The sequence below is a fragment of the Malaclemys terrapin genome, chromosome 23, assembly GCF_027887155.1.
Source record: "Malaclemys terrapin pileata isolate rMalTer1 chromosome 23, rMalTer1.hap1, whole genome shotgun sequence".
Lineage (NCBI taxonomy): Eukaryota > Metazoa > Chordata > Testudines > Emydidae > Malaclemys > Malaclemys terrapin.
The window spans coordinates 17,007,788-17,031,050 of record NC_071527.1 but is presented as its reverse complement, the minus strand read 5'-3'; the positions used below and the strand labels follow the sequence as shown (position 1 = coordinate 17,031,050).

Below are 23,263 nucleotides of genomic sequence, written 5' to 3'. Positions count from 1 at the left end.
CCCCGTGACTCAGGCAGTGGGGGGGACAAGGGTGGAAGAGCCCTTTCACGTGGGGCCCATAACTCTCAGCTTCCCCCAGGTCGGGGTGACTCAGGGGGAGGGATGGGGTCACCCCACACCCCCCTCTACCCTTCCCCACTCCTAAACTGGGGTCAGCTCCCCCCCAGCCCAAGAACATAGCAGCAGCTACAGAGAAGTCCAATGGGTCCATCCAGCCCCATATCCCACCCACCCCCCACATCAGACCACTGGGCCCAGCCAATCCTGTTTACCCCCCCCCCATCAGACCCAGGAGCCCATCCAGCCTGGTACCCCTCTGCCCTCCCAGATTACTCCCTTCAGCCTGGTACCCATGGCTCCAGGCAGGAGTCCTGCAGGGCTGTAGGATGGGGGGACAAGCCTGGGGTGGGGGGAGCAGCGTGTGTATGTGCCGGGGGGGGGGGGGGAGTTGGCCCAGCATCCCAGTTCCCCCCACCCCCGCCCGGATTCACTTCCCTGCTGCGGTCAGCCGACAGGATGCGCCGGCTCCCAGCGCTGGGGGCTGAACTCGGAGAACCCTGCGCCCCCCCCCCCCTTCCCGGGCTCTGCAGCTGCTGCTGGGAAAGGGAGCGGAGCTGACGCTGCCAGGGGCTGGCCTTGGCCCTGGGCCCACGCGTAACTCTTCCCTGGGCAAGATGCTGCCTGGCCTCTGTGATCCACACCCTAGGCAGGGCCTGCTGCCCAGAGGACCCCAGCTGGGGGGCAGCTGGGCGGCTCTGGGCCTGGAGCCCCACTCCGCTGGGCAGGGCCAGCCCCACAGCGCCCGGCCTCCTCCTGCCCCACATGGACACCCTGTGGAGGGCCAGGACCCTTTCAGCCCCGGGCCTCAGGCTCTGGGGCTGGAGCAGAGGTGGCGCCCCCTAGAGGGGAAGGGGAGCGGGGTAGGGGGCTCAGCAGAGAGCACCCGCCCTGCGCAGTGGGGCTGACCCCAATGCTCCACTGTGCACTCAAGGGGTTCTCTCGGCTCCAGCCCAGCTCGGTGTCTGTTACACTCGTTTTCGTAAGCGCTGGGGTGTGACCCCGTGTCCTGGCCAAGTGGCAGGTTGGGAAATTCCAGACCCCTTCCTAAATCCTCCCTGTGGTTTCAATTGGACGCGGGTGGCTGCTTTACTTCCTGTCCTAAACTGTTGTGTCTTGTTGCTGGGCAACTAGCAAACAGCTGGCCACGCCCCACCCCAGAGGCGGCTGCATCGCCCTGCATTGGGGGCGGGGGCCGGTATCATCAGCCCTCCTGCCCTACCCCAGAAGCAGCTGGACCCCAGGGCTGGGCGAGGGAGCCTTTTCTAGTTACCCAACTTTGAGACGGGAGGGGCTGGAGTTAGGCCCAGTCTTGTCAATGCTGACGTCAATCCCAGGGACCAACCCTGGTGCCTCAGTTTCCCCCTTCCGCACTCGCAGATCCTCCCCCGCCCCCTCCGCCTTCCAAACCGTCCCCATCTGCCTTTCTGTTCCTCTTTCTACCCAGCGGGAGATTTCATCAGGGCCTGTTCGGGGGAGCCTGTCCCGTACATTCCCAAGACTAGTGGTTAGAGCGGTGGGGGCGGGGGGAGTCAGGACTCTTGGGTTCTCTCCCTAGCTTAAACACTGGCACAGCCCTGGGCCCCATCAGTGCCCCATAGGGTAGGGTGAGGGGACGCCCTGTCCTTTCAGCAGTGTCTGCTACTTCCCACTCGCGCTGGCCCGCTGGTGTGGGGAGGGGGGGGGATGGCCAATGTGGGGTGAAACCCTGTGCGGGAGAGGGAGAGAAGCTAGCTGGGGGGCGGGGGGAGGTGCACACAGCCTGGGATCTGAGCGAAGGCTCGAAACCCGCAAAGGCAGCCTGACCTCAGCCATTCATAGCCGCCTTCCTGTGCCCCGAGCCTCAGCCGCATTCAGAGAAAGACCCAGCTTCCAGGAGACGCCGCGGGGCCCAGCCCTCCCCCCAGCCCGGCCTTGTGTCGCATGCCACCCCCACCAGCGCTAGGGGGCGCCGGGCTGCGGGGAGCGGGGTGGGGGCGCCGGGCTGCGGGGAGCGGGGCGGGGGGCTCGACAGGGGGCGCTGGGCTGCGGTGAGCGCGGCGGGGGGCGCTGGGCTGCGGGGAGCAGGGCGGGGGGCTCGACAGGGGGCGCTGGGCTGCGGGGAGCGGGGCGGGGGGCTTGACAGGGGGCGCTGGGCTGCGGGAAGCGGGGCAGGGGGCGCCGGGCTGCAGGGCAGGGGGCTCGGTAGGGGGCGCCGGGCTGCGGGGAGCGGGGCAGGGGGGTTGACAGGGGGCATCGGGCTGCGGGGAGCGGGGCGGGGGGCTCGACAGGGGGCGCTGGGCTGCGGGGAGCGGGGCAGGGGGCGCCGGGCTGCAGGGCGGGGGGCTCAGTAGGGGGTGCCGGGCTGCGGGGAGCAGGGGGGTGGGGGCTCGGTAGGGGGTGCCGGGCTGCGGGGAGCAGGGGGGTGGGGGCTCGACAGGGGGTGCCGGGTTGTGGGGAGTGGGGATGGGGGCTCGGCAGGGGGTGCCGAGCTGCGAGGAGCAGGGCAGGGGGCTCGGCGGGGGGGGCTCAGGCCCAGTGCTGGTGGAGTGGTGTGCTGCAGGGTGCTCCATGCCCCCAAACACAGGGGAGGCAGCTGTATTTTTGGGGTGTGAGATATTCCCACAATGCACCACTTCTGAGGCACTTCCCCTCCCCCCCCCCGCTCCCATCCCTGCCTTGTTCCAGAAGCCTGGGCTGCTCCCAGCTCTGCCCAGCAGGAGGCGCCGCTGCAGGATCCCAGGAGGCTTGTCTGGCAGGCAGGCGGGAGAGCCAGGTTCGCCCCAGGTCGGCCACCTCCTGTCCTGGGAGCCGGCGGGGTGCGTGACTCAGCTGGGAGCAGTGGGGTAAGGGGTGAGGCCGGGACATGGAGCAGAGGCCTGGCTGGCCAGTGTACGGGGAGGCGGGGAGGCACCGGAGGACCTGAATTCCTGGGAGGGTGGGGGGCAAAGGCAGACCCCCCCGTAGGTGATCCTGATGCAGTTCTGCACCCACAGTACCCATCCGTAGGACCCACGTGCAGGGATGCCAGTACACACGCATGTGACACGCAGTGCACACGCAGAGCATGCCCCGGGGAAAAGTGCCAGTGATGATACACAGCTACAGGCATGTAATGCAATGAACATGCATGTAGCATGCATGTGGATGGCGTGCCAAAGATTCACGCAACATGCGTGCAATGCAGATCATGTTGACACACACGCATAGCCATGCAAGAAAAGAACTAGAGAGCAGTGCAACACACACGCTGTGCCTGACGCACAATTCAGCCACGCCAGGAGGCACAGAGCCTCTGGTACAGACCCTTTCAACATGCAATGCACATGCACGCAACACACACTGGGCATGCAACGGACATGCATGCAGCACACATATATACAGCAAACATGCAAGACATGCAATGCACATACAAGCAGCACACGTGCAGGGCACACCCAATCCTATAGCTTCCCCCTCTCTGGCAGGGGTCCCCCATGCTCCCCAAGGGCCGTGGCTGTCTGACTCTCCTCCCTGTCTCAGGGATCCCCCCGCAGCCTCCATCCCCACATGTCCCCAGGGGCCGGAAGTTTGTGCATCGAAAGCCCGGGTGGCGCCCGAACGGTTAAATCCGTTTTCTCGCCCGCCGCGGGTGACACGAAGCGAGAGGCGCAGGGGGGGCTGTGGCTGCCGGGCCCTGCTCCCCGTTCCCTGGATGAGTCAGCCCGGCCCCAGCGAAGGCCGCTCGGGGTTCAGTTGAGGTCAAGAGCGAGAGGAGGGTTGGGAGGAAAAAGATTCCCGCGGGGGGCTGGGGGTTACCCCTAAATTGACGGATGAGTGAAAGAAAGAGAGCCCTGGCACCAGCACTTCTGGGGTGACTGGGCGGGTGGACCCAGGGGGGCGTGGGACAGGAGCAGTGGCGGTCGGCCCCCAATGTCACTGCCCTGAGCACCCCTCACTGCCCTGAGCACCCCCACTGCCTCCAATGTCACTGCACTGAGCACCCCTCACTGCCCCTTCTCACTGCACTGATCACCCCCACTGCCCCCAATGTCACTGCACTGAGCACCTCCACTGCCACCGATGTCACTGCATTGAGTACCCCCACTGCCCCTTCTCACTGCACTGAGCACCCCCACTGTCCCTTCTCACTGCACTGAGCACCCCTCACTGCCCTGAGCACCACCACTGCCTCCAATGTCACTGCACTGAGCACCCCTCACTGCCCCTTCTCACTGCACTGATCACCCCCACTGCCCCCAATGTCACTGCACTGAGCACCTCCACTGCCACCGATGTCACTGCATTGAGTACCCCCACTGCCCCTTCTCACTGCACTGAGCACCCCCACTGTCCCTTCTCACTGCACTGAGCACCCCCACTGCCTCCAATGTCACTGCACTAAGTACCCCTCACTGCCCTGAGCACCCTCACTGCCTCCAATGTCACTTCACTGAGTACCCTTCACTGCCCTGAGCATCCCCACTGCCTCCAATGTCACTGCACTGAGTACCCCTCACTGCCCTGAGCACCCCCACTGCCTCCAATGTCACTGCACTGAGCACCTCCACTGCCACTGATGTCACTGCACTGAGCACCCCCACTGTCCCTTCTCACTGCACTGAGCACCCCCACTGCCTCCAATGTCACTACACTGAGCACCCCTCACTGTCCCATCTGACTGCACTGATCACCCCCACTGCCCCCAATGTCACTGCACTGAACACCTTTCACTGCCCCTTCTCACTGCACTGAGCACCCCCACTGCCCCCAATGTCACCGCACTGAGCACCCCTCACTGCCCCATCTGACTGCATTGAGCACCCCCACTGCCCCCAATGTCACTGCACTGAGCACCTCCCTACTGCCCCATCTCACTGCACTGAGCGCCCCCCCCCCCACCCAGCAGTTCTCCATTGCTGATTCAGCATTTTAGCGAGTCTCCCTGCCACGCACCCCGTGACCCGCCCCATGACTCCTTTCCCTGCCGAGGGCAGCAGGTTCACCTGGGCTGGCTCCCAGCATGGGGAGTCCTGGGATCCACCCCCAGCTCCCCCCCCCCCGCGGATGTGAGTGGAACCCCAGGAATGAGGCTGAACCCGTCGGGCCGGTCCCTGCCCCCGGGCCCCGGAACTTCATTCCCAGGTTCTGAGCCGGCTGGGGCCGAGCCCGGGACATTGGGGTGGGGGATCCCCAGAGGATGGGGGGATGGGGGCAGGGGGCAGCCAGCCTGGAGTGTGGGGCCTGGCCTTGGGGGGACCCCTGCCTCTGGCTGTATGGGGCAGTGGGAGGGCACAGACCCCCAGCAGGGATCCGCCAAGGCCCTTTGATCTCAGACCCCTAGGGGAACTGAGCCCACCACGCCAGGGCTGAGACTCTCGGGGGCTCGGACTCCTGGGTTCCATCCTGGCTCAGGGAGGGGAGTGGGGTCTAATGGTCAGAGCAGTGGCAGGGTGGGATCCAGGCGTCCTCACCAGCCTGGCCCCAGCGCTGCATCCGGGGGGGGGAGGGGGGAATCCAGGTCTGCTCTGGGAGCCTCCTGGGGCTCCCCGGGGGGGCGGGAGGGATGTCTCAGGGGCATCATGAGAGGGGAGGGGGCCGGACAGTAAAGGGCCTCATGTTTCAGTAGCTGGGCTCCAGGTGGGGCAGGGACCGGGGCGTAGGGGTGGGGGAAACCCGGTGGAGCAGGAGGGGTTAAGAGAAGTGATGTGATCGGGTCAATCAGTTCAGATTTAGGGGAGTCCAGGCCTGGGCTAGCAGGGGGCTGCGGGTCGGGAGTGAGGGGCACCGGCAGGGCTGTGGGGGAGGGGAGCCAGGCCTGGGCTAGCAGGGGGCTGCGGGTCGGGAGTGAGGGGCACCGGCAGGGCTGTGGGGGAGGGGAGCCAGGCCTGGGCTAGCGGGGGCTGCGGGTCGGGATTGAGGGGCACCGGCAGGGCTGTGGGGGAGGGGAGCCAGGCCTGGGCTAGCAGGGGGCTGCGGGTCGGGAGTGAGGGGCACCGGCCGAGCTGTGGGGGAGGGGAGCCAGGCCTGGGCTAGCAGGGGCTGCGGGTCGGGATTGAGGGGCACCGGCAGGGCTGTGGGGGAGGGGAGCCAGGCCTGGGCTAGCAGGGGCTGCGGGTCGGGATTGAGGGGCACCAGCCGAGCTGTGGGGGAGGGGAGCCAGGCCTGGGCTAGCAGGGGCTGCGGGTCGGGAGTGAGGGGCACCGGCCGAGCTGTGGGGGAGGGGAGCCAGGCCTGGGCTAGCAGGGGCTGCGTGTCGGGAGTGAGGGGCACCAGCCAAGCTGTGGGGGAGGGGCCCTGACCTTGAGTTTGAGCCATGAGGTGACTCCCCCCCTCCCCCAACTTCCTCTTGGTTCCAGTCACTATTTGACCCCGGTGCAAGCGTGGGGGTCGTTCCTCATCTGTGGCGGGGTGGGGGGAAGCTGGGCCCGGGCAGCCAGGGAGACCAACCCCTCCCCCGCCCGTTGGCTCTGCCCCTGCTCGCCAGCCTGGGCGCTTCCCGGGAAATGACTCCGTCACCCACCCCCGGCACTTCCTGGGCACGGGCTGGCAGGGCGGGGGCGGGGGCGACAGCAGGGGGCAGCGTGACAGGGCGGCCGGCTGAGCCTGCGGAGTAAGGGAGAGAACCCCGGAGTCCTGACGCTTCTCCCTCCCCCCACCCCGCTCTAACCACTAAACCCCAGTGCTCCGCCCCCCACCTCCAACCACAAGACTCCACCTCCCTCCCAGGGCTGGGGAGAGAACCCAGGAGTCCTGACTCCGGTCCCTGCCCCTCCCCCCTACCACTAGACCCCACTTCCCACCCAGGGCTGGGGAGCGAACCCGGGAGTCCTGGCTCCCAGCCCCCCTTCCCACTCTAACCAATAGACCCCACTCCCTTGCCAGAGACAAATGAGTCTCTGGCCCCCACAACAGCACACTCCAGTCAGCCTCTGGCCACTCCACTGGGGCTATCTGATGGGGTGGTCCCCCAGGGGCTGGGCTGAGACCCAGTAACTCCTTTCACACAGGGGCCACCCCACAGGCTGCCGTATGTGAGGGGGGTGCAGGCTAGTGGTTAAAGTGGGGGGGGAGGGGAAGAGCCAGGACTCCTGGGTTGTTTCCCCAGCTCTGACTCTGACTCCCTGTGTGACTTCATTCTTGTCCTTTCCCCTCTCAGTGCCTCAGTTTCCCTAGCCCCAGGATGAGGCAGAAGGGACCAGCCCCCTGGCTGGGCGATTGACTGTAGTGATGTCTGTGTAAAAGGGGCAGAGCTGAGGGGGGTGGGGATGGGAGGAGTAAAGACCTCAGGGAGGAAGGCAGAAGCGCTTCTGGCCAGCTCTGGGGTGGGGTGGGGGGGGACCCTGGGCACCCCATGGAAAAGCAGCAGATGGACCCAGCCCCACAGGGAGGCACACGGGATGGGTCCCCCAATGCCCAGCTCCTCCCCCCCAAGTCCAGGAGCACGTCCTGCCCGGCCACCCAGGCTGGAAACATCTGTCTGGGCTTTGACCCCTGTGCCTCATGGTGGGGGGAGACACCCCATGAACCCTGATGCCTCGAAGGCCCCTCGCCCGGACTCCCCAGCCCATCGGCCCAGCACAGACGGGGGAGTGGTCATGAACCCCATGGGGGAGGGGCTCTGCCTGCAGGCTCCCCCCGGCCAGGGCCCCCCCAGGGGCATTGGGGCTTTGGCCAGATGGGAGCGGCGCTGGGTCAAATCCAGCAGGCCCCCTTGCTATCAGTTATGGTGTCCCAGGACGCCTGGGTTCTATCCCCAGCTCTGGGAGGTGAGTGGTGTCTAGCGGCTACAGCCTGGGGGGGGGGAGCCAGGACTCCTGGGTTCTCTCCCCAGCCCCGTTCCGACTCACTGTGTTGTCTTGTTCCAGCTCCCTGCCTCAGTTTCCCCCAGTTATAACAAACCCAACTCCCCTCCTTGAAATGACGTTAGCCCAAAGCAAAGCCCTGTCCCTGGGCCCCCCAGGGTCGCTACCAGCCCGGAGGCCCTCCCTGCCCCACCCCCACCCCCGCAAGGCTGAGATCCTGGCTCCCGGCACTGAGTCACGGGATATTTATAGGGAAGGAGAAGTCGGGCGGGAGGGAAAAACACAGGGCTCAAAAGCCCCTAGAATCCAGGGGGGGGAGGGGCAGGGAGTGTGATCGGGGCGGGGGGGGCTGAAACTCCACGGCCATGGGCAGCTGTGATCCCCCCCCATCCTAGCTCAGGGCCGGCTGCAGGGACCCCCAGTTGGAGCAGGGTGGGTGCCACATTCCCCCTCCCCCCATGTCCTATGCCTGCTGGGTGAGGGGACACCTGTATAGCTGTGAGATCCCATCAGCACAAGCTTGGTAGAGTGACCAGATGTCCCGATTTCATAGGGACAGTCCCGATTTTTGGGTCTTTTTCTTGTATAGGCTCCTATTACCCCCCCCATCCCTGTCCCGATTGTTCACACTTGCTGTCTGGTCACCCTACTTGGGGGAGGGGAGCCCAGGGCTGGGAGAGCAGGGGGCTGCGGGTCTGGAGTGAGGGGCACCGGCAGAGCCGTGGGGGCAGGGAAGGGGCTGCGGGTCGGGAGTGAGGGGCACTGGAAGAGTTGTGGGGGGGCCCAGGGCTGGGCTAGCTGGGGGCTGCGGGTTGGGAGTGAGGGGCACCGGCAGGGCTGGGGGAGTGCAGGGCTGAGCTGGCAGGGGGCTGCGGGTCGGGAGTGAGGGGCGCCGGCGGAGCCGGGGGTACAGGGAGGGGGCTGCAGACAGCCGTGTGGTTTCCCACTGGCACCAGGCCATGAGATCTTCCCCACTGGGTGCCAGGCCCAGCCCTGGCGAGAACCTGCCCATGCAGAGTGCCCAGGCCGGGACGCTGCTTGGCCGGGCTGGGCCCAGCGTGGCGCCAGCCTGGCGCTGCCGCCTGCCACACCGGGCAGGGGGCCCCCAAACTGGCCGGGCTGGTGCCACGCGGGACGCAGGGGAAGAGCTCGACTCAGCGCGTTAAACCTGGCGGTGCTGAGCCAGCAACAGCCCTCAGCCCCGGGGACGTGCCAGCGCCCCTGTACCCCTCACTCCCGACCCGCAGCCCCCCGCGATCCCAGCCTGGGCTCCCCTCCCCCGAGCTCTGCCGGTGCCCCTCACTCCCGACCCGCAGCCCCCCACGATCCCAGCCCCGCTGTACAGGGCTGTCCCTGGCCCCGTGAGCTGGAACGTCTGGGCCTCCCCACCCAGGTGCTCCTCTGCTGGGAAAGTCCCCCCCCCCCAGGGCCTGGGCCAGGTGCCGACTCATCCTCTCATTAGCATGGGGAGACAGAGCCGCTGGGCCCAGCTCCCGCCAGACGCTAGGCCCTGCTGCTGCCCTGCCCGGACTGGGGGGGGGGGAAGGAATATTAGTGGGGGCGCGGGGGGGCAGAAGTAGGGACGTACTGGGGGGATCTAGCGGGCAAGGGGGTTGGTGGGGGGAGGGGAGGGTGTTCTGGGGGGCTTGGGAGAAGGGTTGATGGGGGAGGAGGAGGAGTGGGGGGGGCGTTGAGAGATGGGGGGGGAATGCAACTCAGTAGGGGGAGGGGGAATTAATCTCATTGGCGCTTGGTTCCAATGTGGGGTCAGTCGGGGGCCTGTGGGGCCATGACCCCCGAGCCCCCCCACACACACTGTTCCTCACGCCCCTTGCCCTCCCCCACCATCCGGCCCCAGCGCTGGGACGTGCCCTGGCCTGGCGGGCGGGGGAGGGGCACGGGGACCCCGTGAGCTGAGGTGTGTCTGGGAGCCGGGGCTGGGTGCCCTGCCCGCAGCAGGTAGCGACGTGCCCGGGCGTGCGGGGGAGGTGTGGGCGGGGGGGACACCGGCTCCTTCCGCTCCCTTATATGGGCCTGAGTTACCCGCAGAGCAGCTCCGGGACGAGCGTGTGCATGCGAGTGGCCTTGTGCAAGCAGGGGTGTGTGCGTGAGTACACAAGTGTCTCTGTGGATGGCTGGGCACAGCACACGGGAGCGGCTCCGTGTGCACGTGGGGGTGTCCCCAACCGTGCACCGGTGCGTGTGGATGTACACGGGAGTGTGTGTTGGTGTGCACACACGTGTGCAAGGGGTGTGTAAGTGCATGCGTTAAGGTGATCACGGGCACATGTGTGTATCTGTGCATTTCCGTACGGGTGGCTGCGGTGGGGGCCCCAGCCCCTCCCCCTTTCCTTCGGAGGTGTACAGGACCCCGGGCAGGGGCAGGAGGGGGCCGCCCCGCCTTGCCCGGGGAAAAGTGGAGACAGGAAGCGTCTGATCTTGATCGTAAAGCTCCTCCCTGTGGCTTCAATATCACTCCTGCCCTGTGACCCCGAACCCACCTGCCCTGTCCCCTTCTCCGAGACCCTCCCGACAGGGCCAGAGGAGGGAGTCCAGGGGGGGGGCGGGATTTGAGGCACTGGGGGTGAGGGGGAGAAAAAAATCAGGCCATGTCTGACACCAGAAGCAGCAAATAAATCCAGGGCTCTGTCCCTGGCTCTGGGAGGCTGGGTGGGAGTCAGGACTCCTGGGTTCTATCCCCAGCTCGGCCTCTCCTGCCTCAGTTTCCCCTCTGTAACATGGGGATAATAAAACATGCAGGCTGGAGGGGGGAACCGGCCTGAGACTTGGACCGGAGCCCCCGGCTGTGTCACCCGTTCCTTCGCCCCGGCTCCGGCCCGCCCCTGCGCTGGGTTGGGGCCGCGTCCTGGCAGAGCTCCCAGCTGGGTGCGGGCGTGTGTGTGTCTGTCAGACTCTGCTCCCTGCTCCGTGCCTGGCTCTGCTATCGCCACTCCCTGATAACGGCCCAGCCCGGCCTGCCACTCGAGGCCGGCTGCAAACCAAACCCGCCCGGGCTGGTTACTTCCTGGCCAAACAATCCCAGCAGCGAGGCCTCCTCTGGGCCCGGCCCGTCCTGAGAGGGCACAGCCCAGGCGAGGGGATCCCCTGCATGAAGAGCACCAAAGTGGATCCTTGGTAACATGAGCCTCGTGGGAGAAGCCAGAGTAGATCCCCTGGCAGAGCTGGGCCAGAGAGGATCATAATACTGTGTGGATCTCCTGCAGAGCAGATTTCCCTACTAGCCTTAAACCTACACAAGCCCCACCCCAGAGGTGGCTGCATCCCAGCTCCAGACGAGGGATTCCTGTATAAACAGCCCCCATGCTCCACCCAAGAGGTGGCTGCATTGCAGTGGCTGTGATACAGACGGTACACCGCTTCGAGCAGAGAGGAGCGTGGGAGTGAGCAGGTTTTAAGGAGAAGGTTTACCAGCCCCTGGGGGACCCGGCAGTGTCAGGGCTGTTTCTGTCCCCCATGAGCCCGGAGCACTTCCCAAACGAAGGCAGCAAAGGCCCTTTCCCACATGGGGAAGCTGGAGCCCAGAGTGGGGAAGTGACTCACCGCACTTCACACCATGAGTCAGTGGCAGGGCCAGGAATAGAACCCAGGAATCCTGGCTCCCGGCCCCACCTCCATGCTCTAATCCCCGAGACCCCACCACCTGCCTCCCAGAGCTGGGGATAGAACCCAGGAGTCCTGGCTCCCGGCCCCACCTCCATGCTCTAATCCCCTAGACCCCACCACCCGCCTCCCAGAGCTGGGGATAGAACCCAGGAGTCCTGGCTCCCAGCACTCCCTGCTCTAACCACTAGACCCCATCCCTCCTCAGAGACAGGAATAGGACCCAGGAGTCCTGGCTCCCATGCTCTAACCCCTAGACCCCACTCTCTTCCCAAAACTGGGATGAGAAGCCAGGATCCTGCCCCCCCCAGCATTACATCCTGTCAGGTCCTGCAGTAGTATTTGAGCGGTCGAATACAACAGTATAGTACTTTATTAGAATGCTGCACTTACACACTCAACTCCTGTAGTATTGTGTAACCAGACAGGAGTGTATATTATCAATGATACCCCAGCATGTAGGTAAAGCCCTCCAGAGTACTCCAATGTATAGCGTAGAGGAGAGTAATCAACTGCAGAGGGCTTGATTAGATCATTGTGCAGTACTGTAGTATATACTGAAGAATATTGGTGCACATGAAAGTATCAAGCCCTGTAGTATGTTCTTAGCATGCGGCAAAGTACTAGAGTATGCACGGATCGATCCCTGTAGTATGTTCTCAGCGTGCTGCAGAGTACTAACGTCTGCATGGATCAGGCCCTGTAGTATGTTCTTAGCGTGCTGCAGAGTACTAGCGTCTGCACAGATCGGTCCCTGTAGTATGTTCTTAGCGTGCTGCAGAGTACTAGCGTCTGCACGGATCAGGCCCTGTGGTATGTTCTTAGCGTGCTGCAGAGTACTACCGTCTGCACGGATCAGGCCCTGTGGTATGTTCTTAGCGTGCTGCAGAGTACTACCGTCTGCACGGATCAGGCCCTGTGGTATGTTCTTAGCGTGCTGCAGAGTACTAGCGTCTGCACGGATCAGACCCTCTGGTATGTTCTTAGCGTGCAGCAGAGTACTAGCGTCTGCACAGATCGGTCCCTGTAGTATGTTCTTAGCGTGCTGCAGAGTACTAGCGTCTGCACGGATCAGGCCCTGTGGTATGTTCTTAGCGTGCTGCAGAGTACTAGCGTCTCCACGGATCAGGCCCTGTGGTATGTTCTTAGCGTGCTGCAGAGTACTACCGTCTGCACGGATCAGGCCCTGTGGTATGTTCTTAGCGTGCTGCAGAGTACTACCGTCTGCACGGATCAGGCCCTGTGGTATGTTCTTAGCGTGCTGCAGAGTACTACCGTCTGCACGGATCAGGCCCTGTGGTATGTTCTCAGCGTGCTGCAGAGTACTACCGTCTGCACGGATCAGGCCCTGTGGTATGTTCTTAGCGTGCTGCAGAGTACTACCGTCTGCACGGATCAGGCCCTGTGGTATGTTCTCAGCGTGCTGCAGAGTACTACCGTCTGCACGGATCAGGCCCTGTGGTATGTTCTTAGCGTGCTGCAGAGTACTACCGTCTGCACGGATCAGGCCCTGTAGTATGTTCTTAGCGTGCTGCAGAGTACTACCGTCTGCACGGATCAGGCCCTGTGGTATGTTCTTAGCGTGCTGCAGAGTACTAGCCTCTGCACGGATCAGGCCCTGTGGTATGTTCTTAGCGTGCAGCAGAGTACTAGCGTCTGCACGGATCAGACCCTCTGGTATGTTCTTAGCGTGCTGCAGAGTACTACCGTCTGCACGGATCAGGCCCTGTGGTATGTTCTTAGCGTGCTGCAGAGTACTACCGTCTGCACGGATCAGGCCCTGTGGTATGTTCTTAGCGTGCTGCAGAGTACTACCGTCTGCACGGATCAGGCCCTGTGGTATGTTCTTAGCGTGCAGCAGAGTACTAGCGTCTGCACGGATCAGGCCCTGTGGTATGTTCTTAGCGTGCTGCAGAGTACTACCGTCTGCACGGATCAGGCCCTGTAGTGTGTTCTTAGCGTGCTGCAGAGTACTAGCGTCTGCACAGATCAGGCCCTGTGGTATGTTCTTAGCGTGCTGCAGAGTACTACCGTCTGCACGGATCAGGCCCTGTGGTATGTTCTTAGCGTGCTGCAGAGTACTACCGTCTGCACGGATCAGGCCCTGTAGTGTGTTCTTAGCGTGCTGCAGAGTACTACCGTCTGCACGGATCAGGCCCTGTGGTATGTTCTTAGCGTGCTGCAGAGTACTAGCCTCTGCACGGATCAGGCCCTGTGGTATGTTCTTAGCGTGCAGCAGAGTACTAGCGTCTGCACGGATCAGACCCTCTGGTATGTTCTTAGCGTGCTGCAGAGTACTACCGTCTGCACGGATCAGGCCCTGTGGTATGTTCTCAGCCCGCTGCAGAGTACTACCGTCTGCACGGATCAGGCCCTGTAGTGTGTTCTTAGCGTGCTGCAGAGTACTAGCCTCTGCACGGATCAGGCCCTGTGGTATGTTCTCAGCGTGCTGCAGAGTACTAGCGTCTCCACGGATCAGGCCCTGTGGTATGTTCTTAGCGTGCTGCAGAGTACTACCGTCTGCACGGATCAGGCCCTGTGGTATGTTCTCAGCCCGCTGCTGGGTGCTGGAGCGTCGCTGGCAGGGTCCTGCAGTGCACACTGCTCCGAGGCTCCACACTGCAGAGCTCTGCCCCCCGGCCTGCAGGTGAGCGTGGTACCTACTGATCAGACACCAGCATTTAATCAGCCAACGGTCCAGCCGTGGAGTACGTGGCCCCTGCGGTCCTCAGGGGCCCGGTGCGGGGGGAGGAATCCCAGCCTGCGGCACAGACGGGCTGCTGCTGGATCTCCCGTGACTGCGTGGCCCCCACCTCGCCCTACCTGCACCCCGCCCGGTCCGGAGGGGCGGCTTCCGGCCCTGCTGGGTGAGCTGGGCGAACAGGCAGCCTGCCAGCTGGGGATGGGTTCTTCCGGGGCTGGAGAGATGGATCAGCTGCCCCGCCCCCTCCAGCTGGAGGGGGGGATCCAGTGTAGCCACCTTCCCTACAGCTCCAGCTGCCCCCCAGCCCATAGGCCCTTGATCCCCCTCCCCAAGGGCCCTGATCCCCAGCCCCCCAGCCCATCCCCAGGTCCCAGTCCAGGTTCTGAACCCCCCCAATCATGGCTGAATTCACACGGGGGCACAGGGAGCCGTCTGGGCTAGCAGGGAGGTCTTGGGTGAGTGTGTGCGGAGGGAGGCCTGCAGGTGTGCGAGTAGTCACGAGTGTGTTTTGTCAGTGAGTTCATGTATGTGCCCATGTGGGGGGGGGGGCGATGTGTGTGTGGTGTGTCTCTGGCTATGGCAGTGTGTGCGTCTCTGTGTGTTTCAACATGTGTGCCTTGCTGTGTGTCTGGCCATGTTTCTGTGTGGTTGTGTGTTGCTGTGTGTCTGTATGTTTGTGTGTGTCTCTTCTTGTGTGTGGTTGCGTGTCTATGTGTTGCTGTGTGTCTGTCTCTGTGAGCGGCTGTGTGTCTCTGTATGTTTGTGTGCTGCTGCTGTGTGGCTGTGTGTCTCTGTGTGGCTGTCTCTGTGGTTGTGTGGCTGTCTGTGTGTGGCTGTTTGGCTGTCTCTATGGCCGTGTGTGTGTGTGCTGCTGTGTGTGGCTGTCTCTCTGGCTGTGTGTCTCTGTGTCCATATGTTTGGGTGTGTTGTTGTGTCTCTGTGTGTCTGGCTCTGTGTGTAGTTGTGTGTCCCTGTCCCTCTGTGCCTGGTTGTGTGTCCCTGCGTGTCTGTCTGTCTCTATGAATGTGTTTCTGTGTCTGTCTAGGGCTGCATGTCCATTTCTGTGTGTGGTTGTGTGTCCATACGTTTGGGTGTCTGTCTCTGTGTCTGTGTCTGTAGGTTTGGGTGTGTTGTTGTGTCTCTGTGTGTGTGTCTTTCTCTATGGCCGTGTCTCTATGTCTGGCTGGGGCTGTGTGTCCATCAATGTGTATGGTTGTGTGTCTGTCTCTGTGTGTGATTGTGTGTCCCTGTCTCTCTGTGCCTGGTTGTGTGTGTCTCTCTGGCCGTGTCTCTGTGTCTGTCTGGGGCTGTGTGTCCATCTCTGTGTGTGGTTGTGTGTCCGTATGTTTGGGGTGTGTGTGTGTGTCTCTATGGACGTGTCTCTATGTCTGTGTGTGGTTGTGTGTCTGTACGTTTGGGTATCTGTAGGTTTGGGTGTCTTGTTGTGTGTCTGTCTCTGTGTCAGTCTGGGGCTGCAGGCCCATCAGCATGTGTGGTTGTGTCTCTGTGTGTATGTGTGGTTGTGTGTCTGTACGTTTGGGTGTCTGTAGGTTTTGGGTGTGTTGTTGTATGTCTGTCTCTGTATCTGTCTGGGGCTGCGGGCCCATCTGCGTGTGTGGTTGTGTCTCTGTGTGTAAGTGTGGTTGTGTGTCTGTACGTTTGGGTATTTGTAGGTTTGGGTGTCTTGTTGTGTGTCTGTCTCTGTATCTGTTTGGGGCTGCGGGCCCATCCGCGTGTGTGGTTGTGTGTCTGTGTGTGGTTGTATGTCTGTCTCTATGTGTGGTTGTGTGTCTGTACGTTTGGGTGTCTGTAGGTTTTGGGTGTGTTGTTGTATGTCTGTCTCTGTATCTGTCTGGGGCTGCGGGCCCATCTGCGTGTGTGGTTGTGTGTCTGTCTCTGTGTGTGGTTGTGTGTCGGTACGTCTGGGTGTCTGTAGGTTTGGGTGTGTTCTTGTGTGTCTGTCTCTGTATCTGTTTGGGGCTGCGGGCCCATCCGCGTGTGTGGTTGTGTGGTTGTGTGTCTGTCTCTATGTGTGGTTGTGTGTCTGTACGTTTGGGTGTCTGTAGGTTTTGGGTGTGTTGTCGTATGTCTGTCTCTGCCTCTGTCTGGGGCTGCGGGCCCATCTGCGTGTGTGGTTGTGTGTCTGTCTCTGTGTGTGGTTGTGTGTCTGTGTGTCTGTCTCTATGTGTGGTTGTGTGTCTGTACGTCTGGGTGTCTGTAGGTTTGGGTGTGTTCTTGTGTGTCTGTCTCTGCCTCTGTCTGGGGCTGCGGGCCCATCCGCGTGTGTGGTTGTGTGTCCGCCTCTGTGTGTGGTTGTGCGTCTCTCGCTGTCAGTCTCTCGGGCCCCGCCCCGTGACGCGCGGCCCGGCCCCGCGCGGGCCCTTCCCAGCACACACGGGGCTGCCCGGCAGGCGGCGTCCGCGGCCCCACCCCGCGCGTGGGGCTCCGGCGCGGCCCAATGGCTGCGCGTTTCCGCCCGCCGGGCGCTATAAAGGCTCCGCGCGGCGCCGCTAGCAGCTGACCCAGACGCGGACAGAGCCCGGAGCCCGATCGGAGCCGCCAGCTGCGCCCAGCCCCGCCGCGGAGCCCCCGCCCGGTACGGTACCCGCCGCCTGTCGCTTCCCAGGGGGCTAGAGAGCAGGGAGCCGGGCCGATCGCCCGCCACGCGTGGGGGCTGCACTCGGGGAGAAGAACCCGGCCGGGGACCCCCCCGACACAGCCAGGAGGAAGAGGGGCGAGGAAGAGGGAGCGTTTCTGGAAGTGAAACCGAGCCGTGGACTGGTCTCGGGGGCGCCGTGGGAGGGGAGCCCGGAAGATCTGCCTTAACCCCCCCTTCACCCTTTGCTGCCTCTGCCACCGGGATCTGCAGCCCCCCCCTCTATCTGTGTAGGCCGGGTTGCCGCGTGCTGATCTGGGGTCGCGTGGCTGATGTGTACCAAAATGGAACAGCCGTTCTATGACGACTCCTTTCTTTCTGGCTACGGGCGTGCAGAGCTGAGCGGGCCCCTGGACTACAAGGCGCTGAAGCAGAATATGGCCGTCAACCTCTCGGAGCCCTACCGGGGCCTCAAGGCGCAGCTGCACCTCCGGGGCCAGGCGGAGGAAGGAGGCGCCTTCTACGCCCCCGCCGGCCTGCCCGAGGCGGGCGCCAACTCTTCGCTCAAGCTGGCCTCGCCGGAGCTGGAGCGGCTCATCATTCAGAACAGCAACGGGGTGATCACCACCACGCCCACCCCGGGCCCCTATTTCTACCCCCGGGGGGCCACGGAGGAGCAGGAGGGTTTTGCCGACGGCTTTGTGAAGGCCCTGGATGACTTGCACAAGATGAACCACATGCCCCCGCCCAACGTCTCCATCGGTGCGGCTGCCTCGGTGGCCAGTAGCGTCTACGGGGCCTCCCTCCATCAAGAGCCGCCCCCCGTCTACACCAACCTGACCAGCTACAACCCCGGCACCATGACCACCTCCTCCAGCTACCCCACCGCCAACCTCAGCTACTTGCCCCAGACCCACGCCTATGGGGGTCACTCCTTGGCCCCCTCCCTCCCGTCTAGGGTGCAGGTCTTCAAGGAAGAGCCTCAGACCGTGCCCGATGTCCAGTCACCTCCTGTGTCTCCCATCAACATGGAAGATCAGGAGAGGATCAAGGTGGAAAGGAAGCGGCTGAGGAACCGGTTGGCGGCTACCAAGTGCCGGAAGAGGAAGCTGGAAAGGATAGCCCGGCTGGAGGACAAAGTCAAGACGCTGAAGACGGAGAACGCGGGACTGTCCAACACGGCTACTGTCTTGAGAGATCAGGTGGCCCAACTCAAGCAGAAAGTCATGAATCATGTGAACAATGGTTGCCAGTTGCTTTTGACTGTTAAAATGCAATCCTTCTGAACCCCACCCCCCCCAATGTTATTTAAGAGACTTGTGTGTAACTGGACTCCCTGTTGGAAAGTTTACATGAACTTTATCTGGACTTCTGTAGTGTTCTCACACGTTGGACCAACCTGTGCATGCAACTTTGAAGACGATTCTTGGCCTCCTCCTGTTTGCTGATGGTTGTATTATTATTATTTTTTGGATGGGAGGGGGTTGTATTTTGCTCTCTGCTGGATTCAGAATATGTGCGTATTGCCTAACATTGATGTGTATGTGTGAGTGTATTTAAAAATGGAACAAACCAACAAACTTGTTGCATAGCTGGATAGTGCGGCAAGAGGTACTTCAGCAAGGGACGTGTGTGTCTGAATTAAGGGGCCAGGACTTTCCTTAACTTAAAACAGAACGAACAAAAACCAAATCTGTTACTTGACATTGACAGATAAGAGAAACGGATTGATTGCCACACCATAGAACTGCCTATCCCCTGAAAGGAAATACGGCTTCTTTACTTTACTTGGGTGGTGTTTTGGTTTTTTTTTGTTTTTTTTTTTTTTAAACAAAAGTCCTCGAATTTATTTTGTTTTGTGTGTTTAAAAAAGTTGATTGTATTTGTGTTTTGACTTTTTATTGACGTTTTATTTAAGTAAAAAAACCAATGTTCTCTAAGTGCCTGTCTAAGGTGTTGGTTTTCTTTCAAATCCCTTTTAGCCCTTGAATTATTTCAGGCCGGGGGTGTATACGTTTGATCATAAAACAGGCTTTGTTCTGTATTTTTAAGTGAGATTTTTTTTTTAACAGTGCTGTCCATTTCCTTCACATCTTTCAACAGGCCTCTGTGTGTGTGTGTGTGTGTGTGTGTGTGTGTGTGTGTGTGTGTGTGTGTATATGGATCACTGATTATTCATTACCCCATCTTGTCTTTTGGGGTGGGACTCTGTGGGCCAGGGCCGCAAGGTGCTGTACAAAATCCCCCCCCCCCCCCGTAGGAGGCATTTCTGGCAACTTCTCCCAGCCTGAGTGGATGTGATAGTTCTCAGCTGATCTGTGCTGTTTTCCTCCCCCTCAAGCTCCGGGGCCTGTGTTCTCCAAGAGCTCTGCCTGGCTGCTCACAACGGGTCCCTGGGGCTTCCACATCTGGGAATCTCTCCCTAGCTGGTCCCCTCCTGCAGCCCCACCCCCGCTGCCTGGCGCTTTCCCAGGGGGTCTGATTTTTGGAGGGGGGGGGGGGTCTTGTTTTTCTCCCCGCAGTTCTGCTGTCAGACCGTGGAGCCCCTGCGCGGCTGTTTGCGCGCAAGGACAGGGTTAAAAATCCCCCCTGCGCTCCGCCGCTTTCCCCGCCCTGCTCCGGCGCACGGGAAGGGGGCGGGTGGGGGGAAGGGTTTTCCCAGTGACGCAGGGGAAGATGCCCATATATGGGCACGGGCTGGCTAGTGACGTGCCCGGGCTCGGGCCCCCGTTCCGGGAACCCCCGCCCACGCCGCCTGCCGGGCAGAGGGGGCTTGGCCTGGCTTCGTTTCCAGCCAAGGCGGCAGGCGGCGGGGAGGGGTTTTTCCCAGGGGCCGCGGGGGAGCGGAGCTGGGGGCAGCTGGCTCGAAACCAGCCCGTTTATTTCCAGGCCGGGGCTTTTGAGAAATCCCCCCCTTGGTGGGGGGGGGGCAGGAAGAGTCTTTGCCAGGCCCCCCCCTCTTAAAAAAGAGAGATTCCCCTCCCCCACGGGTGAATTGGACATTTCTGTCAGCTGAGCCAGGAAAGATCTAGCCAAGATCCCACAGCTCAGATCAAAGGCAAAGAAAAGGTTTTCCTAACTCTGGAAGTTGCGAGGGGGGGGGGTTAGGGGTGTCAAGGGAGCAGCTAGAAGCACCCACCTTTAGAGATGGGGAAATATTAGGTGCATTATGGTAGCACCCTGTTTTGAGGGGGGGGATATTAGGTATATAAGGGTAGCACCCCAAGGGGAGAGTAGGGTCCCACCAGAACACTGCAGGGGCTCAGAGGAAAAACATTTCCAGGGGCTGTGGCATCAGCCTGTGGAACTCACTGCCACAGGAAGTTGTTGGGGCCAAGAGTCGAAGAGGGGCTGGATGAGGAATTAGTGCTGGGGGAGGGTGTAGCAGGAATGAGGAGATCTTCAAGGGGGGGGGGCTGTCTAGCAGGAATGAGGAGATCTTCAAGGGGGGGGGCTGTTTCTCACCCCTCTCTCCAAAGCAGCGGCTGCTCCCCTGTTGGCAATGGGACGACAGGGGAGATGGGTAGGGGAGTGAGAGGCAGCCCCCTCCCACTGATAATAGACAAGGTAGATGCAGGAAGGGATTGTCACCTCCCATTCCACAGAGAGGGGGAACTGAGGCACGGGCTGGTGAAATGATTGAACCAAGGTCACACAGGGACACGGTGGCAGAGCTGGGAGTTGAACCCAAGTGTCCCGAGCGACGCCCGACCGAGTCCCCGGGAGCCCCCAGTGGCCTGGGCCCTGGCTGATAACTTGGAGGCGGGGGTCTGTTCATCCTTGGGGGGAGCAGATGCACACAGGCTGGGCAAGCCCCATTCCAGGCAACCCCCCAGAGCCAGGCCAGAGCTGGCCCCCATTGGCCTTAAGGGATCATTCAGGACGCCGTGACCAAGCCTGGTAATTCCATGTGCCACCAGCCTGCTAGAAAGCCCCCACCCACATGGGGCTGGCAGGATGTGACGGCAAAGGGGGGCACTCAGCATACACCAAGGGGTGTGGGTGGGGGTGTAGGGGGGGGGTGCCAGCTGACCCAGCTAGCTACGCAGAGGGGTGTGAAGAGGGATCAAGGTAGAGGCGGTGGCAGGTGGCTTCGGGGTGGATGCGGTTGGGTGTGGTCCCTCTGTCTCCAGCTCTGGGGCAGGGGTGGTCTGGGGAACATTAACCCTTTAGTTCCCAGTTTGGGCTGTTGCCAGGGTAGCCCCCTGCTGCGTGACAGCGCGAGGCAGCTTCAAAGCGGTTCCTTGGCAGCGGCTGGTCCCCAGGGCCCGCGCAGCGAGCTGGCGGCTGTGTGAACGCGAGGGGGATCAATAGGGCTGGCCTGAGTCACGGATGACACAGACAGCTGCTGCACCAGCTTCCCCCACACAGCAAACCTCAACAGCAACCCCCCCCCCGCAACCCCCCCAGCTCTGCCAGGGCCCCTCACTCCCGACCCGCAGCCCCCTCTGCTGTGCCAGCCCTGGGCTCCCCCCCCAGCACTGCCAGGGCCCCTCACTCCTGACCCGCAGCCCCCTCTGCTGTGCCAGCCCTGGCCCCCCCCCTGCTCTGCCAGGGCCCCTCACTCCCGCCCCGCAGCCCCTCTGCTGTGCCAGCCCTGGCCTCCCCCCCTAGCTCTGCCAGGGCCCCTCACTCCCGACCCACAACCCCCTTCTGCTGTGCCAGACCTGGGCTCCCCCCCCCCAGCTCTGCCGGTGCCCCTCACTCCCGCCCCGCAGCCCCCTTCTGCTGTGCCAGCCCTGGGCTCCCGCCGCAGCTCTGCCAGTGCCCCTCACTCCCGCCCCGCAGCCCCCTTCTGCTGTGCCAGCCCTGGGCTCCCCCCCCCCCCAGCACTGCCAGGGCCCCTCACTCCCCCCCCGCAGCCCCCTCTGCTGTGCCAGCCCTGGGCTCCCCCCCCAGCACTGCCAGGGCCCCTCACTCCCGACCCGCAGCCCCCTCTGCTGTGCCAGCCCTGGCCACCCCCCTGCTCTGCCAAGGCCCCTCACTCCCACCCCGCAGTCCCTCTGCTGTGCCAGCCCTGGCCTCCCCCCCCAGCTCTGCCAGGGCCCCTCACTCCCGACCCACAACCCCCTTCTGCTGTGCCAGAGCTGGGCTCCCCCCCCCCAGCTCTGCCGGTGCCCCTCACTCCCGCCCCGCAGCCCCCTTCTGCTGTGCCAGCCCTGGGCTCCCCCCACAGCTCTGCCGGTGCCCCTCACTCCCGCCCCGCAGCCCCCTTCTGCTGTGCCAGCCCTGGGCTCCCCCCAGCTCTGCCGGTGCCCCTCACTCCCGACCCGCAGCCCCTCTGCTGTGCCAGCCCTGGGCTCCCCCCCCCAGCACTGCCAGGGCCCCTCACTCCCCCCCCGCAGCCCCTCTGCTGTGCCAGCCCTGGGCTCCCCCCCCAGCACTGCCAGGGCCCCTCACTCCCGACCCGCAGCCCCCCCTGCTCTGCCAGGGCCCCTCACTCCCGCCCCGCAGCCCCCTCTGCTGTGCCAGCCCTGGCCACCCCCCTGCTCTGCCAGGGCCCCTCACTCCCGACCCGCAGCCCCCTCTGCTGTGCCAGCCCTGGCCTCCCCCCCCAGCACTGCCAGGGCCCCTCACTCCCCCCCCGCAGCCCCTCTGCTGTGCCAGCCCTGGGCTCCCCCCCCAGCACTGCCAGGGCCCCTCACTCCCGACCCGCAGCCCCCCCTGCTCTGCCAGGGCCCCTCACTCCCGCCCCGCAGCCCCCTCTGCTGTGCCAGCCCTGGCCACCCCCCTGCTCTGCCAGGGCCCCTCACTCCCGACCCGCAGCCCCCTCTGCTGTGCCAGCCCTGGGCTCCCCCAGCTGATGCCCCTTGAATCACCGACACAACCTGCCCCCCCGCCCCCCCCCGCGCACTAACCCAGCCCCGGCTGCCTGCAGACGCGCTGGGCGGGCCGGGGCCGGGAACGGGAACAGCCTGTGCCGGGAGCTCCGGCCAGCGCGGGGGCGGGAACAGCGCCCAGGGACGTGAGCAGGAACACACGGCAGCTGCACGCGCCCCTCCCCCCCCCCCCAACCCCCCTTCCCCCCATCCGCCTCTCCCGCCCCGCATCCACCCCCCATACACACCCCTCCCCCATCCACCCCCTGTACCCCCCCCAACATCCACCCCCCATCCACCCCACACCCACCCCCCTCCACCCCCTGTACCCCCCCACACCCACCCCCCATCTGCCTCTCCCGCCCCGCATCCACCCCCCATACACACCCCTCCCCCATCCACCCCCTGTACCCCCCCCAACATCCACCCCCCATCCACCCCACACCCACCCCCCTCCACCCCCTGTACCCCCCCACACCCACCCCCCTCCCCCCATCCACCCCCTGTACCCCCCAACATCCACCCCCCATCCGCCTCTCCCGCCCCGCATCCACCCCCCATACACACCCCTCCTCCCGCATCCACCCCCTGTACCCCCCCAACATCCACCCCCCATCCGCCTCTCCCGCCCCGCATCCACCCCCCATCCACACCCCTCCCCCCATCCACCCCCTGTACCCCCCACATCCACCCCCCATCCGCC

At 63.3% G+C, this 23,263-nt stretch overlaps 1 protein-coding gene across 1 annotated transcript; it reads left to right on the top strand.

The window, feature by feature from the left end:
• The first annotated feature begins 16,659 nt into the window (after window positions 1–16,659).
• JUNB (JunB proto-oncogene, AP-1 transcription factor subunit) lies at window positions 16,660–18,565 on the top strand. The gene has a single exon (XM_054012421.1). The coding sequence runs from the start codon at window positions 17,074–17,076 to the stop codon at window positions 18,025–18,027; it is 954 nt and encodes a 317-aa protein (XP_053868396.1). The 5' UTR covers window positions 16,660–17,073; the 3' UTR covers window positions 18,028–18,565.
• The last annotated feature ends 4,698 nt before the right edge of the window (window positions 18,566–23,263 follow it).